The sequence below is a fragment of the Equus quagga genome, chromosome 2 (assembly GCF_021613505.1).
Source record: "Equus quagga isolate Etosha38 chromosome 2, UCLA_HA_Equagga_1.0, whole genome shotgun sequence".
In the NCBI taxonomy this organism is placed as follows: domain Eukaryota; kingdom Metazoa; phylum Chordata; class Mammalia; order Perissodactyla; family Equidae; genus Equus; species Equus quagga.
This window is the reverse complement of record NC_060268.1, coordinates 86,792,259-86,809,250: the sequence shown is the minus strand read 5'-3', so window position 1 is coordinate 86,809,250 and position 16,992 is coordinate 86,792,259. Positions and strand designations below refer to the sequence as shown.

Here is a 16,992-nt window from a genome sequence, read left to right as displayed (position 1 = left end):
TATGAAGATGAATGGAATGTGTTCTTGCCAGAAGCCTTGTTGTTTAGTAGGGAAGACAGACTAGACGCAGATAATTAAAGCAGGCTGTTGTTTAATAGCTGATTCATAAGCAGGAGGCTGTGGAAGTTGAGTAGGGAAAGTGCTCACTTCTGTATTGGAGGATGAAGATGCTTTGCTTTCCAGCATTTCAAGTGGCACAGGCAGGTTATGGACTTGGTTTAGATTATGTTACAGGCAAAATGGTGGGCTTGGGACAGAGGGTGGAATATAGCATGCTTGTCAGTTTAGTTTTGCTGATGTATAAAGTTGGATCTGGAATAGTTGGAACTAACTGTATTGCCATGAAAATTATAGTCTTTTAAAGTTAGAGGTTTGGTAATCTTTCTAATAATATTCCCCCTTTGTTCTTAATACAACTGAGTAAAAGCAAGATTTTAATTTTCAAAAATTACTATCTGACGCTTTTACCTAACACTATCTTGATTTTTTAAAAATCTTTTTATTATAGGAAATCTCAAAATGTGCACAGAGTAGCATGTAGTCGTGTACCCATAATCCAGTTTCAACAGTTCTCGCCTCATGGTCGATCTTAGTTCATCTGTATCTTCTTCTGCATCCCCATTCCCACCTCCAGATCGTTTGAAAGATATTTTTTCTTTTGAAAATGTCTTTTTCTGACTTATCTCACTTAGCACAATATGCTCAAGGTCCATTCATGTTGGATTTTTGACTTTTTCAAAAGTTTTGACCAGTGAGATTTATTTTGGTATGGTTATGAATTCATTGATGAACATATTTGTGTTTCATCCTGTTGTGGTGATTATCTGTACTCATGGTCTGATAGCCCGATTTGTACCTGTGTGAGCTTATTCAAGTTGATTCTGAGTCTTTTTGGCATAATCCTAGTAGTAGTTGATAGCTTCTTTGCTTTTTGGAGTGGTAAAATGTTTAGATTCGCCTTGTATAGTTCCTGCCCCAGAACTGGAGTCAGCCACATATCCAGCAAGCTCTCTATACTGTTTATTGGAAAATGGTATTTGGAGACTGCAAATTGGACACTAGGGGTGCTTTTTGCAACTGCATTGGACATTATTGACAGCTCTTTTCAGTGGACATAATTAGGAAATTTGTTTTGTTTTTAAAGGTAAAAAATACATCATAAACTTTTCCCAATTAAACAGTACAGAGATTTTATTTGACCTTATATCTTAAACCCATACCAAAAAATTCCCCTTCTCAACTGCACCTACCTAATTCACACCACACACACAGTCTTAGAATAATAGTGCCAGCAATATGAATAACAAAAACAGGTTAAGATTGTGTAATAGTTGTTTTTCTTTTTAAAGGTATATCCTACTAGAAGGATAAGAGTCTTAAAGCACTTGAGAGAGTTTTTCTTCTCCGTGGTTAGGCTACCAGCTAGATACAATGGTTTGTTTATTTCATTGTAGTTCTCTTTTAAGAGACTGCTTTGTTTAACTTTCTTTCATAATTATTTATAATATTTATAGAATTCCAAAGGCAAAGCTACAAAGCCTAGTTTGTTCAAAGGTATCTAACTTCTTATACTTGCTCTCCCATTCTCATCTCTCTTTCCTTTAGGTATTAATTGTTGTTATTCTTTTTAATCTTTATCTTTCCTTTATTTTTTAATTTTTAAAATATAGGTAAATACAAAGAACTTTTTTGTTACCTCCCTCGTCTTATATAAATGATAGCATACTGTATACGTTTTTCTGTGCCTTACTTTTTTCCACTAAATGATATGTGCTGAAGGAATACTCCATACTAGTTTAAAGAGATACTCCTTTCCTTTTACAGCTGCATGGTGCTCCATTGTGGATCTGTAGTATAGTTTATTCAACCAGCCCCCTAGTGGTGGACATTGGGATTGTTTCAAATACTTTTCCTTTTCTAAGTAGTGCTGCAGTGAAAATCCTTGTGCATTCTTCTTTGAGGTAGATTCCTAAAAGTGTGATTGCTAAAAGTGTAAAGAAATTTCACTACTCAGAAAAAAGCACTTATAATATTTTAGGGTTTATGGGTAAAGCTTTTAGAGTCATGTGCTACATAATGACATTTTGGTCAACAACAGACCGCGTGTATGATGTGGTCCCATGAGATGAGTGCCATATGGCTCAGGTGTGTAGTAGTGCGCTATACCACTTAGGCTTGTGTCAGTACATCTGATGTTCACACAACGATGAAATTGCCTAAAGTCTTTCTCAGAACATAGCCCTGTCATGAAGCGATACATGACTACTGTACATGGATATACATGAGTATATGTGTATTTCTCCTCCCCTCTTACCAAATTGGGATATAAAACATACTTATTATGAACATTGTATCATGTAAAATACCCTTTACAACATTTTAAATGGGTACATAGTTTCTGTCTTATGATATATCTAATTTATTTAACTGATCTTCTATTTTTAGACAACTTATTTCCACTTTTATACTGCAATAAAGAGTGCTTCAGTGACAGTCATTGTTTTACATGTATGTGTGTATGTGTGTGTGTGTGTGTGTATATATATATAAAATTTCCTTTTAATATTTCTGTGTTCAGTCAGATTGAAATACCCAGTAGAATGATTAATATTCTCAATATGCCTGGAGTTGTGAGGGGTCCTGGTTAGGTGGCAAGAGATGCAAAATTAAGTGTTTCTCCCTGCCTTTTCAACCTTCCCCCCCCCCCCCCCCCCAGTAATACTACCTGCTCTTATAATCTTCTGGTACCCCCAACTCTCTATTTCTTGGAATCTAATAATATCATTATCGTCTTAATTTGCAGATGGATTCTGACCAGGAATTACAAGGCTCTTGCCAAAGGAACAAGAGGCAGCACATCTGGGTTCCTTAATATTGTGATGGAACTGAAAAAATGCTGCAACCACTGTTACCTGATTAAACCCCCTGAAGAAAACGAAAGGGAGAATGGACAGGAGATTCTGCTGGTGCGTGGGGACCTTGTTCATAGTTACTTTCTCGAAGACAATTTAATTTCTATAGATGCTTTTTATCAAAATGCTCTTTTTCCTCCTTGATGACTCTTCAAGGAGCAGTAAAAGAAGCTTTTAAAGAGCAGATGAGAAAAGTTGAATAGCTAGGAAAAATCTGGAAAGTATAGTGTCACAGATACCAGGTAAAGAGCGTTTCAGGAATTGCTTCTCAGCCAGATTGCAGATGGCTTCAAAATGACAAGGATGATTTAAAACATATGAACTCTTAGAGATTAAGGGCAGATTGAAATATTATTTTGAACATGATGATTGGAATGTTTTTTCAATCTTCAGTCCCTGATCAGGAGCAGTGGGAAGCTGATTCTATTAGATAAACTGCTGACAAGACTTCGAGAAAGGGGGAACAGAGTGCTTATCTTCTCCCAAATGGTGAGAATGTTGGATATCCTGGCTGAGTACCTGACTATTAAACACTATCCTTTCCAGGTAAGGATGCTGTTACTGGGGTCTCTCCCTTCCCCCCCTCTCTGTCTGGGTTGTATGCTTTGCTTGCTGAATTATCCTAAAGTAGAAAACAAGAGTTTTCTTGCCTGAAACAAATTGAAATTAAGATTCCAGGAGGGTCTTAATTTTTGCTTCCTGCCTTTAGGCTACCATGTAACGATGCTGGTTATGTGAAGATCATCCTTCTTTTTTAGGGGCCTGGAGGGTGGGGATTAGAGAAAGGAAAATTGGGCAAGAGAAAAGCATGTTAGATGGTGTTTTCCATCTCTGAGTTGTAGTAAAAGTAGAGAAGAAGGAAGTGTGAACCTGATTACAGAGGCCCAAATCCTAGAAAGAAAGGAGAAGAGAGGTGACAGTGTTGTACATTCCCCCCAAAGGAAGTTGACTGGCTGTGGGGCTGGGAACTGAGCAGAACAGTGCTCTTGAAACCTTGCTGGTCCCTGAAGCAAGTGGCGATGGTGCCCCTCTTTGGAACTGTCACTGCAGATTTCATCTTCATTCAGTTTATCTACTTGAGATGAGAAAATAAAATAAGGGGAAAAAAGAGTTTCTTCAGTATAATAGTATTTTTCTGGGTGTTAGAGTATGGGAAACTTTCTGCTCTATTTATAGACATGCATACAATTTACCTTGACTTTTGGCATAATAGTTTTATGACGCTTTGATTTTTAAGATATATTAAAATTTTTTTCTGTTTAACTTTGACTGGGTAGACTGTTCTACCACCTCATGTAATTAGCTGGTATTGAAGAAGCTTAGAGTCAATGATTCCCTCCTAAGAAGGCTAAGCTTTTTTCTTTTTTGAGGAAGATTAGCCCTGAGCTAACTACTGCCAGTCCTCCTCTTTTTGCTGAGGAAGCCTGGCCCTGAGCTAACATCTGTGCCCGTCTTCCTCTACTTTTTTTAATATGTGGGACTCCTGCCACAGCATCGCGTGCCAAGTGGTGCCATGTCCGCACCCGGGATCTGAACTGGTGAACCCTGTGCTGCCGAGAAACGGAACATGGGAACTTAACCACTGTGCCACTGGGCCGGCCCCTAAGAAGGCTAAGCTTTAAAACTTACTAACAAATTATCTTTCAAAATGCCCTGAAAGGCATTGTTATATCCATAATACCTTCTGAGGTCTTTCAGTAGCAGCTGTGTTAGAATATAGTTTAATACTGTGCTTTATTATCCAAGAAAAGTAGTCTACCTAAAGACAGTTATCTCTTAGTGCATCTGATCCCTGTGAGCTTTCAAGTCTAGCTAATCATTTGGTATCAAGAAAAATAATACGTTACTTTCCTCTCTAGGGAATAAGTAGACTACAGTCCACTCAGGTTTATCCTGCCTAATGTCTTCTGTTAATGGGAATATTAAAAGGAGGGCATTTGGGTTTTCTGATTTCAAATAATAAGCTATGAACCTGCCATTTAAACTTATCTTTGAGTTAAGGCTCTGAGTGGAGTTGGGAGTCAGAAAGCAGAAAGGGGTTCCAAAGTCTGAGTTTGCTTGCATTCTGCTGGCTCTGGGTCTGGTGGGCAGAGCTCTGAGCGGGGGAGATGTAGGTCCTTCCACAGACTCTGCTCCCAGCCAGAGGGGAACAATGTGAAAGTGATTTAGAGAGTGAGAAATGCTTTGTATGTACAGCATATAGGTAATAATTCTTCAGTAGTTATTTTATATTTTACATGGTTTCTCTGTGGTGGCATTGTTCTGGATCTGGAGCTGACATATACTCTAATAAAAGGAATTATGCACACTAAGTAGATGCCAGGGATTCTAATGCATTTTTGCTGCTTGAACACTTGGCACTGATTTTAGAGTGTAAATTTTGGAAAAGCTGGGATATGATCAACTTAATTTTAACATTTTCAGTCTTATGGCATACGTTTTCTGAACAAAATTGTTTAAATAACTTTTTGGTTTGTGTAGCACTTAATAACTGGGCCACATTAGCTGAGAAGCATCATTGTTTGGCAGGAGTTAATTATTAGGTGACCAGTGGTAGTATTTCCTAATCTCTTCAGTCCTCACAGATGTAGAAGCAAGCAAAACCTCTGAGCACAGTGTGGGTTGCCATCTTTCTCCTTACGGGTCCTTGCAGCCGTTGTGATCCTTGGATAAACCTAGATGGCCCTGTGAATCAGAAGCTTCTGACCTTGAGTTTGTAACCGGAGAGCTTGGGGCAAGTAGAGTGTGCTGCTTAAGCACAGCCTCTTGACAGCCAGTGCATTCTGGTTATTTTTACTCTGCGTGTTGCAGTGATAAAGGTTGCAAGTCTGGTGTTCTATTCTGAGTGTGGCTAATCTTCCTACCTTATGATTTTCTTGTTTATTTTTGCAGCGTCTGGATGGTTCCATCAAGGGAGAAATCCGAAAACAGGCGCTGGACCACTTCAATGCAGATGGGTCTGAGGTACACCAGGCATGGCTTTGTTATTTGGGCAGCTTGGGCTCTGTATCAAGGGGAAAGCCTTTTTAGCTAAATGTATTCTGTTTGAGAGACATTTCACTATGCAATTCTCCTGCCTTGAGAAGGGAATGAGAAATCACTAATATAAAAGATGCCTCTGAATTTTGTTGTTTGTCAATCCAGAAAAGCATATGCATGCTTGTTTATCTCCTCTGGTCTGGATTAATGACAGGGTTGTTCTGATGTCAAACGAGTGTGCTCTGGTGACTTCCAGATACCAAATTTCTGGGCCTAAGAGAGCCACAAGGCAAGGGTTGGGGAGGGCTGGCCAGTAGGATTCATTTTGACATGTATGTTACATCAGAAGGTTTTGATCTGTACTATTTTGGTGAGTGAGGCTTGAAAAGTATGTTTGCCATGTCTCAGATTTGTTGGACTCCTGGTACAATGTGACTTAATGTTCTTGCTTTGACTAACAGCAACACTTGTTAATCAGTAAGTGTCCAGCTTAGATTTGGCATTATGAAGTATTTTGTTTTTAAGGCACGTATAGAAGAGCTATTTAGGACAAATTAGAAACCATGGTAACATTGTAGTTTGTGCATATCAAACTATTGAATACCAGGGGATTTGAAAGAAGTGGGGTGGGGAGCACTTTGGTGTTGGTGACACTGTAGTGATGTGTAGAGATAAAGGAAGCAGAGGAGGGAGCCAGAAGTAGAACCAGTAGTAATTTGGAGAGAATGTTAGAACTTCTGAAGCCTGGGCCACTACTTTGTACAGATAAACAGACTTAACTTTCTGCTTTCTGAAGAGCTTTAAAAGTGCTCTTGCTGTCTGTGTCTGCTACTCCAGAATGATGTGACCTCTGCCTCTCGAATTGCACATACTCCTATTTAGAATATAGTGTTCTGTTTCTTTAGCCTAAAATTTTAGTTCGCCTTGCAGAGCCTTGGGCACTAATCTCTTCAGAACCAAGGCTCTGAATAGTTAAGAAGAGGAATTGAATTACTGAAAACATTGATCATCGTCTAATTCCTAACCCTCCTTTGTCTCCTGTTTCCTCAACTATAAAATCACAATAATTCCAAAAGTTACTTCCTAATACTGCTGTGAGGATTAAATGTGCTCATCAGTGTACAGTTCCAAGCACGTTGCCTGGCGTATACAGTCATGTGCCGCATGACGACGTTTTGGTCAACGTGGACTGCGTGTACCACGGTGGTCCCATGAGATTAGTACAATATAGCCTAGACATGTAGTAGGCTATAGCATCTAGGCTTGGGTCAGTACACTCTCTGATGTTCTCACAACAACAGAATTGCCTAACGATGCATCTCTCAGAACATATCCTCATCGTTAAGTGACCCATGGTTGTAGTAAGCACTCAGTAAATGTTAACTGTTTTTATTATTTAGTATTTATTGAAGTTGGCTTTATGTTCCCTACTCTTAGTTTAAAAAATAGAATGAGTGGAATGTTTTGTGTTTTTCTTTCTCAGAAAAAAGCTAGAGTTGCTTTTTTTATGGTTCTCAATTGATCTCCCCTACCCTATGGCTATATATAAAATACGGGTTCTCTACCGTTTTCTGCAAACCTATCTTTTTTAATTAATTGAAAAAATTAAATACTTTATCATTGGGGGAAAATAGTTTTGCACATTTAGAAAATTGGAAGCTGGTGAAAAGTACAGGGAAGAAAAATTGTACAAAACTCCCATCCCAGAGACAACTTGCTATTCGCATCATTTGAGTGTATTTCCATTCATACTGGATGGAACCGTTTATTTCTTTATATATTTATCTGACTGGGATCATACTACGTATAGTTGTGTTGTCACCTTTCATTCAAAATTGTACTCTGAGCATTTTTCTCATGTCATTAAAGATTTTCAAAAATTGTAATTTCTACTATTTTTTCATACATGTACCACTATTTATTTAACCACTTTATCATTGTTGGATGTTTAGTTAAGAGGATATGAGCGTTTTAAAAAGATTTGTGATACATTTTGCTAAATTACTTTGCCCAGTTTATATTCATACTGTTTATGTATGAATATTTCCATTTTACCTCCCCCTTAGCAGCACTGTTTCATAATTTTTAACCTTGTCAATTCGATAATAGACACAAATGACATCTCATTATAATTCATATTCTCTTTGATAAAGAGTGACATCAAAAGTGGTTTATATGATCATTCAGACCCCAGATTTTATTTGAGGTTTAGGTATCTCGTTCTAATAAGTGTTCACCTACAGACTTCACTTTAGAGCGTGGTGTTGCTTGGTATTTCTACCAAGAGTCCCAGAGTATGTGCTGCCTCAACACACCTGTTGATCAGTTCTTTATTGGAATTATTTAAAGTTCTTGTGGGACAGCTATCTCCATTTTTATTTCTATGGCATAATGTTGGCAAATGTGACTATTGGAATGTGGAGACCTTTTCATTGCATCTGTGTACGTATATTAGAAGTACCCACTTATCAAAATGTAACTCAGAACTACCAGTTTTTGAGTGCCACTTCTGTGCCAGAAAGGTGTCAGCCTTTGACGCACATGATTAAACTATCTGAAAATAGAAGTCTGGCTTTCTTTTTCTCTGGCTCGTATAGTTTATTCTCTGCCTCCTGCCCATATTTTCTGAGCACTCAGATGCAGGCGGGTGGACTGTGCCTGCCCAGTGTCTTATCATTGCTGTGGAAACTGAACTGTGTCAGTGCCTGGGTCTTTCCCACACACGGCTCTTCAGCCACACCTGCTCTGGTTTTCTTTGTGCATGTTCTCTGGGATTGAGGATCCTGTGTTTCTCAGCAGTTCCATCATGTGATCCTTAGTGCAGTGTTTCTGTATCCGCGCCAGCCTAACAAATGGGTGGATGTTTGCATAATAAAGTTTCCTTATTTCTGCTGACTGCCTTACATGGCAGAATCCACCTTTACCTAGAAAACGAGTATCTAGGCAACTTGCTGCAATGATCCCCTTGATAATTAAGTTTGTCTGGTTTTTGTTAACTGCTTGTATACTAGTTTTAGCCAGGAGAGAACACTAATTCTTTCGCTCCTGTTGTCTTACCAGAGTCTACTTTACTCCTTGGTTCACTGCACTGACTCTTACCTCTTAATCAAATGAAAATACACTCTGCCATCAAGTCCCTGACATTCTTTTAGCCTCCATAAAGTTTGTCCATCATATCTCACTTTTCTTCACACCTGCAGGGGTTTCCAGGTTAAGGGCTTATTGGACTGTGAAACTGTTTCTGAGAAGGCCACTGCATAAAGTAGTATATTGCATTGTGTACAGGACTTCTGTTTCCTGCTCTCGACAAGGGCTGGTGGCCTGGGAATCAATTTGGCTTCAGCGGACACAGTTGTCATCTTTGACTCTGACTGGAACCCCCAGAATGACTTGCAGGCACAAGCCCGAGCCCATAGAATTGGTCAGAAGAAGCAGGTCAGTGGTGAGCGACTTCTGGATGTGGCTTGGGGGAGGAGGAAAGAAGGAGTTATTGAGCCCTTTCAGGGTGTTTGTAAAATGCCTTTTTTTCCTGTTTTGCTGTCATTTCCTGAAGGGTAGGTGTCTGTTTCTTAATTAGTCCAGAGAAAATGTCTTTGGGGCTAAGATGAACCTGTTATGGAACTATTCTCTTTCACTGTTTGAAAAGTACGTCACCAGTGACTTTCTGGTTTACCTCAAGAAAGAGATACGATAAATAGACTTAGAACTGAAGTTTTTCTCTGTTTTAATATGGAGAAATTGTTAAATATTCTAACGTTGTTCAAGATGGTCTGTTTTTATTATACGTGATAATGTTAGCTCTGAGCTAGTTTGAAAAGTACATGCTTGTTTCCTTCGTATATGAATCTCAAAGTCTGCAGTAGTATTGGGTAACTCATAAATTTCTCACTCAGAGATTCAGTTTTGGTGGAACTTTCCATCAATGAAACTGATTATTCTTTAGCAAGATTTTTATCATTAGAACAAGGCTGTGATAACAGTTCTTTAGAGGCAGTATTATTTAAGAATGTAACCTGCAGATAGTAAAAATATTGCATGTACTTAAGTTGCCTATTTGGCTGGATGGCTTACAGTCATTTATGGTAATAGCAAATCTTTTTTTATTTCTCCTCTTGGTTTTAGACAGATGTACCTTTTTTTTTTTTTTAGTCATCAGTCATAAGCATAACGTTTCCTTTTCCTACAGGTAAATATTTACCGCTTGGTTACAAAGGGGACGGTTGAGGAGGAGATCATAGAACGGGCCAAAAAGAAGATGGTATTGGACCATCTGGTGATTCAGCGCATGGATACCACTGGTCGGACAATCCTGGAAAACAACTCAGGAAGGTCCAAGTAAGTGCCAGAAAGATGGGGGAAGTGGGAAGAGTCAGACTGATTTTGCATCAACCTTTGATAGAATTCATCCTTCTAATAGGATTCTCTAGAACTGACGTTAGTCTGTTAGTTACCTGCAAAAGGCCAAGCCAAGACCACAAGAAGACGGCATTTTCATTTTATTTTGTTTTCCCTATTTTTTCTTTTCTCTCTCTTTTTTTTTTCCTCCTGTCAGCCCTCTGCTTATGTGTTTTCTCTTTCTTTCCTGCCCCTCTCTCTTGCCTTTTGCTTTTGGCTGTACATGTGACATATGACACAGCAGCAGCAGTGGCAGCCGTGTGCACCCCATTAGGCTTTGATTGCAGCACGATGTTGCCTTGGACTTTTTAGCAGTGAGAGTGCACCAGATTGAATTGGCAGCTGATTTCTTACTATTGGTAAAAATGTTTGTGTGGATATTGTTATTTTTCCTATTAAAAACAGAACAGTATAGAAGGGAAGTAGTCAAGTTCGAATTGGCTTTATTTGGAAGCACAATATTTCTCCTATAGAGGTTACATGTTGACCAAGTTGTTGAGGGTCTTCCGTGGCAGTCCTGCAGCTTCTGTTAAAGCTGAAATCAAGTGAGCCCTTACTAAACACACTCTTTATAGATAATTTTCCATTCAAGAGGAGCCAAATGGAAAAAGCTTGGTTCTTTTCTTTTGGACCAGAAGTGAGGAGGTTGAAAATTCTTGGTGAATGATAACTTTCTGAGTCGAAGGACAAAGAAATGTTTTCTTTTATGTTGTTCGTTATCTTTCTTTCTTAACCATGTAGTAGGTGAGCAAGCAGGAAAATAATTAATTTCCTAGTCTTCTGCTGAGTTAGGTTTACCACCACAGAGTCATCCTGTGAATAAAAAAAGAAAAAAAAAGAAGAAATATTTCAGAGATCATTTTTCTTGGGGCAGAATTTATATTTTCACCCTTTATGAAGGATACATATTCTGTAGAACTCCATTGAGGTTGACATTCCTAAGAGATTACAACTACATTTTACTTCCACAGCTCAAATCCTTTTAATAAAGAAGAGCTGACAGCTATTTTGAAATTTGGAGCAGAGGATCTCTTCAAAGAACTTGAAGGGGAAGAGTCAGAGCCTCAGGTAATTAACAATGTAGAAAATGTTTTTTGACAAGTATTATCTGTGAGAGTCTACATTTTTCTGGAAGCAGATTGAGTCTGTGTTAGAGGCTTGTATAAAGAAATAGTAATTACTTGAAGGACATAGCTTCTTTTTTCAATTCTGGAGCTCAAAGCTCTTACTAAATTGAGTAGGAAAGAATGAGAAAAGCATTTGAGGATGCTGTCTTTGTTTTTATTCCATTTTCTTGTAATTTCTGAAGTTTCACCTTGTCATTTGTATAAATAATAGTTTGAACTTTGAGGTGTAAAGGATGTAAACCTGAGTACTGTAGAAGTAAATGGAATATCAGAAAGGAGATTTAGTTTATTTGTGCCAAACACTTGCAGTCAGTGCTGATCACTGTTGCCATTTTACCGTATTTGGGTTGCTTTTTTCCTTTAGGAAATGGATATAGATGAAATTTTGCGTTTGGCTGAAACGAGAGAGAATGAAGTATCGACAAGTGCGACAGATGAGCTTCTATCACAATTTAAGGTATGAAAAGCATTGTGGGAGAGAGTCCTCAGCGTTGATTCATTAACTATTAATAACTAAAGTCTGTGAGTACTTCCTGTGTGTGAGGCACTGTACTTTTATCTTCATCTTAATTGACTCATATCTTCAGTATCATTCTCTTGAGTTCCGAGTATGCTGTGAGTGTAGATTCGGTCTTCCTCATGAAGGTAACCACTGAAGTGGTCCATCCTGCTCAGAGTCAGTGAGTAGAAAAGTTGGTGAAGAGGGCTGAGAATATGCTGTCAGTGGATGGGTGGAGAACTAGATAGTGTGGAGCTCTGGGAGAAGAGGAGGGTGGTAAGGGAGACATTAACGGAATCCGATGACAAAGGTCAAAGGTGTGAAAACAGAAGGTGACAGTTGGGAAGCTCTTGATAACTTGGTGGGGTTTTTTTTAAGAGCAATTACAGGGTGCTCAGTGGTAATATGATGTAACAGAAAATTATGTGAGATCAGGACTAAATGCAGAAGCTAGGCACCAGATGAATAGGAGGTGGCAGCGTTGAGTATAGACATTAAAAACCTTAGTAAAGTGCACAGTGAAGGTAATTTATGAGCCTAGAAGGGCCAAACAAAGTAAGGTTTTTGAAAGATGTTACCAGGTTTCTAGGTTTTTGGAAAGAACTTGAGAATAGGGAGACACCGAAGGTTCTAAGCAAAGAAGGAAAATTTGATGACACATTGCCCCAGAGGAGACTGGAAGGGATAATCAAAAGCCTAGCTGGAGGAGATGGCTTTTGAAAGAAAAAGGAAAGTCCACTGTAGGGAATGGGAGGGGAGAGAAGATGTGGGAATTCCAATTGGTGATAAAGTAAGTCAAGTATTTGCTGGAAGTGGAAAAGACTTGGGATGGCCATAGGTGGGGCCAGGAGTTGCTGGGAGGAGCTTCATAGGGAGTGAACTGAATTCCGAAGATAGAGTTTCACCTTGGAACCACTCAGCAGGGTCATAAGACTTTCTCCAGCAATACTTGAGGTCAGGGAAATTGGATCAGTTGGCAATCCCAAGGTGGGAGATTGGCTTGGGAGGTGTTGGAGGTCAAAGTGGCAAAGGCTTTCCAGGTTCAAGTGAGAACGTGATTGAAAGGATTGGCCATGGGCTGGTTGCCTGCAGGTTAGTGAAGCAGGGGAGATGTGGAGGTTGTAATGATGGTTAAGTGTGGCGGAACCATTAGGATTAAGGGAGAAGTGAGTGAAGTGTTCGGAAGGAAGCAGTATTGTGTGAAGAGGTCCAAGGTTGGCCACAGGTAGACGTTATGTCAGTGGAAGAACAAGGAAGGAGCTAAGCGTGTCAGAGAGCTCTAGGACCAGAGTTATGTGTCTGAGGATGTAGAGGACGGAGGTGAATTACTGCTGTTTCAGCTGGATTCAACTTCGATGACTACTGCTCCCTTCTTAAACAGACGTAATCTTGACGGTGTCTTGGTCAGAGTATCATATGATTATTTAGGTCTAAAAATTTCTGTATATTACAGGTTAATCAAAAGCAGTCAGCACATTGCAGTGACTCTTGCCTTACTAAAGCCCTTTTGGCCATTATGTTTCAGCACCTGGGCAAGTAATCTGATTAAAGTAGGAGTCGGCTAACGCTAGGAGCTCTCTGTTTCTGGAGTGATGCAACTGAGTGGACTTTAATTTTTCCTGATGATCCTTTTCTTTTTTTTTTTTACCCTAGTGTAACGTGTTTGAAGGGCAGCAAATATTTTCTTGTGACAACTTAAGATTTCCATTTTCTTTCGTAATAATGACCAACATATGTATAACCCTTACTATACTTTAAGTACTATTTTAACTCCTTCAGTCCTTACAACAATCCTATGATGAAGTAGATACTAGTATTATCTCTTTTGTAGATGAGGAAATAGGCACAGAGAGGCTAAGTAGGTTTCCTAAGGTCACACATATGTGGAGTTGTGATTACATCGTAGGCAGGTGGTCTGGCCTACAGTCTGACTCTTAACCACTGTGCCACCCTTGGAAAAGTTAAATTCCCAACTGTATGAACTACCAACATATATGTGTATTTATATCATTTTCATCTAGCTGTTTTGAAAATCAGGTCTAAAGGAATTTATAAACGGTGCTTAATTTAAGAGATTAGTCAGATGATGATTTTTTTTTTTGATGAGGAAGATTGGCCCTGAGCTAACATCTGTTGCCAGTCTTCCTCTACTTTGTATGTGGGATACTACCACAGCATGGTTTGACGAGTGATGTGTAGGTCTGTGCCCAGGATCCAAACCCGCAAACAGCAGGCCACCAAAATGGAGTGTGCAAACTTAACCACTATGCCACTGGGTCAGCCCCAGATGATTCATTTTATGAAACAGAAAAATGTTAAATTTTCAATCTCAGAAATTATATCTCTTGTTTTTTCTTGGAATTTAAAAAATCTGGTTGTAAAGATCACGATATCTTTGTTGGAAGTTAGAGATAATTTTGGCCAGAAGTCATGAACTTCTGTGTTCACTGACGGTCCAAGTGACTTTGAGGGATGGAATCTCCGAAAACTCTTTTGTACTTCATTCTAGTCACAAAGGCTAGGTGGAAAGAAAGAAAAAGAATGTGGAGCCCGGGCCTGGGGCCTGCCCGTCACTGCTCAGAGGCTGGCCAGAGTGTGGATGTTTCTGTGTGGCCATTGTGTGAGTTTTGAAATGAATGCACTTAGATGGTTTTCTTTGTGGGATACATACTGTTTCAATACAAATAGATATTAAATATTTACAAAGTAAATGGAATATTCTTCCAGGTTTGAGTGTTTTGCATTTTATGTTCTGATTTTCGTTCTTAAGACTAAAGAGCACTTTTGAGCAGATGAAATCATGATATACCTTTAGCTTCTATAATTTTGATCAAAATGGATAAGGAACTAGTTAGCTACATGACAGCTAGTACTTTGAATTATACATCGTTTCAAATGAGCTCTATTTAGTAGCAATTTATAATTTGTAGAACTTTAAGTTCATAAGGGATTAGTATTAGGTATTCAGCGTTTTATAATCTAAATAAATCTAAATGTTCTAATTAGTATCATTTATTAGAAAATGTATATAATTTGACAACAATTAAAAGTTATAAGACAATTTATATCTTTATGTCTGTTTCCCTACTTTTCTGTAAAATTTCTGATGAACTTAAGGGTTTGGCAAGTTGATTTTGGGGGAAGAAGGGAGAGATTAGTAGCAGATTGATTATTTGGTTGTCTAATATCGTAAAAGTTCTATTGTTATTCTTACCATCTTACACTTAAAATATTGGGTGAGTTGGTGGTTTAGCAGATGGTGTTTGAGAAGTTGGTAAATGTCAGACAGTGGGTTCTCCATTTGTTTTAAGGTTGCCAACTTTGCAACAATGGAAGATGAAGAAGAGCTGGAAGAACGTCCTCACAAGGACTGGGATGAGATCATTCCAGAGGAGCAAAGGAAAAAAGTGGAGGAGGAGGAGCGGCAGAAGGAGCTGGAAGAAATTTACATGTTGCCTCGAATTCGGAGTTCCACTAAAAAGGTGATCAAGTGAGATGAAAGATATGAAAGTACTTTTTATGCTATAAAGGCTACCGAAGTGCTGATTATTCAAGCAAGAGGCCCTGCACTGTTGCCCTGACTTGTAGGGTTCCAGGGCGGAGCTGAAGGGAACCTCGCAGAGGAGAATGGAAAAATGCACAGGGCTCATGTGCTTACCTGGGAGACAGTGATCTGTGCACACTGGCTCTTTGTGAGTCGGCTGAACAGGATCTGAGTTTGACAGAAGTTTGCATTCTGCCGTTGGAATTAGGACCAGTAATCCTAACAATTTTGTTCTAATTGACAGTGCCTTCAACTTCCAGAGTCAAACCTCTTTTTACCTTTGTTTGTTTATAGCACTTGGTATAAATACTTAGTAAGAGATTATATAGCTGTAAACAAAGAGTATACACATACTTTACAGCTTACAAAGCCCCGTCACAAGCACTCTCTAATTTGATTTTTGCAACAACATCAAAGTAGGTAGGACAAGTTTTCTTACCCAGTTTGTTGGACATGATAGACTCAGGTTTGTCCAAATGGTGGTAAATCAGTATTGGCTAATAGTAGCTACCATTTTTTGAGCACTAGCTGTGTGCCAGGCATCATTTTAAGTGCTTTTACGCTTATTGACATGTTTAATCCTCATGAAAACACCCTGTATTATAGGTACTATTATCCCTATTTTACAAATTGGAAACAAAGGCACAAAGAGGTAAAGTAACTTGCCCAAGGAAGTAAACATGAGCCTACAGTCCAAATATTTTTATTCCAGTTCACTTATCATTACATTTCAGTATGTCTCTGGAAGTATGGATATCTCAAACAGGTCTTCCTTCATCACATGACATCTGCCTCCTTATTTCTTAAAGGAAAATGGAATTGGCTGATGTGATGGGAAGTTCTAAGTACCAAAGAATTAAGATGGGCTGATCTTGGTACTTAGGCCTCTTGCACCTGGCACTTGTTATAATTTGACTTTGCATTTTCAGGCTCAGACGAATGACAGTGACTCTGACACTGAGTCTAAGAGACAGGCCCAGAGATCCTCGGCCTCTGAGAGTGAGACGGATGACTCTGATGATGACAAGAAGCCAAAGCGCAGAGGGCGTCCCCGAAGTGTGCGGAAGGACCTCGTAGAAGGATTTACTGATGCGGAGATCCGAAGGTTGGTGGAGGCTCTGCTCTCGCTGGAGCTCTTGGGAGGGCGTGATGTCAGCCTTGGGCTGATTGGATCCCTGACGTTTCTGACAGGGTGGGTGAAGGCTAATGCCTAGAAGAACGGCAAGAGAGACTGGGTCCCGCCCCACGTCTCCGGGGTGCCGCTGCTTCCTCCGAGATTTTCCTCAGTTGAGCTCTTTTTGTTTCCAACTGTTCTGTGCTTATTCTGAACATTTTCACAAAGAAAGTCCAGCCAGGAGAAAAGAGACAATAGGAGGTAAACCTGGGCTGCAACTTACTTTTTTGTTTTTAGTCAAGAATATGAATACATACATGCATATGTATTTGTGTGTGTGTCTGTATAAATAAAAGAAATAGTATAAATACCAAAAATTAAAATGATACAGATAAGCCTCCCTCCACCTGCCGCCACCCCCC

The 16,992-nt window shown here is 39.2% G+C and overlaps 1 protein-coding gene across 7 annotated transcripts in view; it reads left to right on the top strand.

Moving 5' to 3' along the window:
* CHD2 (chromodomain helicase DNA binding protein 2) overlaps nucleotides 1-16,992 on the top strand; it is a 112,929-nt gene that overhangs the window by 58,632 nt on the left and 37,305 nt on the right. For all 7 annotated transcript variants that reach the window (XM_046652546.1, XM_046652545.1, XM_046652549.1 and 4 more), the window contains 9 exons: nucleotides 2,804-2,966; nucleotides 3,306-3,458; nucleotides 5,805-5,876; nucleotides 9,177-9,326; nucleotides 10,078-10,226; nucleotides 11,258-11,354; nucleotides 11,778-11,870; nucleotides 15,224-15,394; nucleotides 16,386-16,561. In XM_046652546.1, the coding sequence (XP_046508502.1) occupies nucleotides 2,804-2,966; nucleotides 3,306-3,458; nucleotides 5,805-5,876; nucleotides 9,177-9,326; nucleotides 10,078-10,226; nucleotides 11,258-11,354; nucleotides 11,778-11,870; nucleotides 15,224-15,394; nucleotides 16,386-16,561 (1,224 nt within the window). The remainder of the gene's footprint in view (nucleotides 1-2,803; nucleotides 2,967-3,305; nucleotides 3,459-5,804; nucleotides 5,877-9,176; nucleotides 9,327-10,077; nucleotides 10,227-11,257; nucleotides 11,355-11,777; nucleotides 11,871-15,223; nucleotides 15,395-16,385; nucleotides 16,562-16,992) is intronic.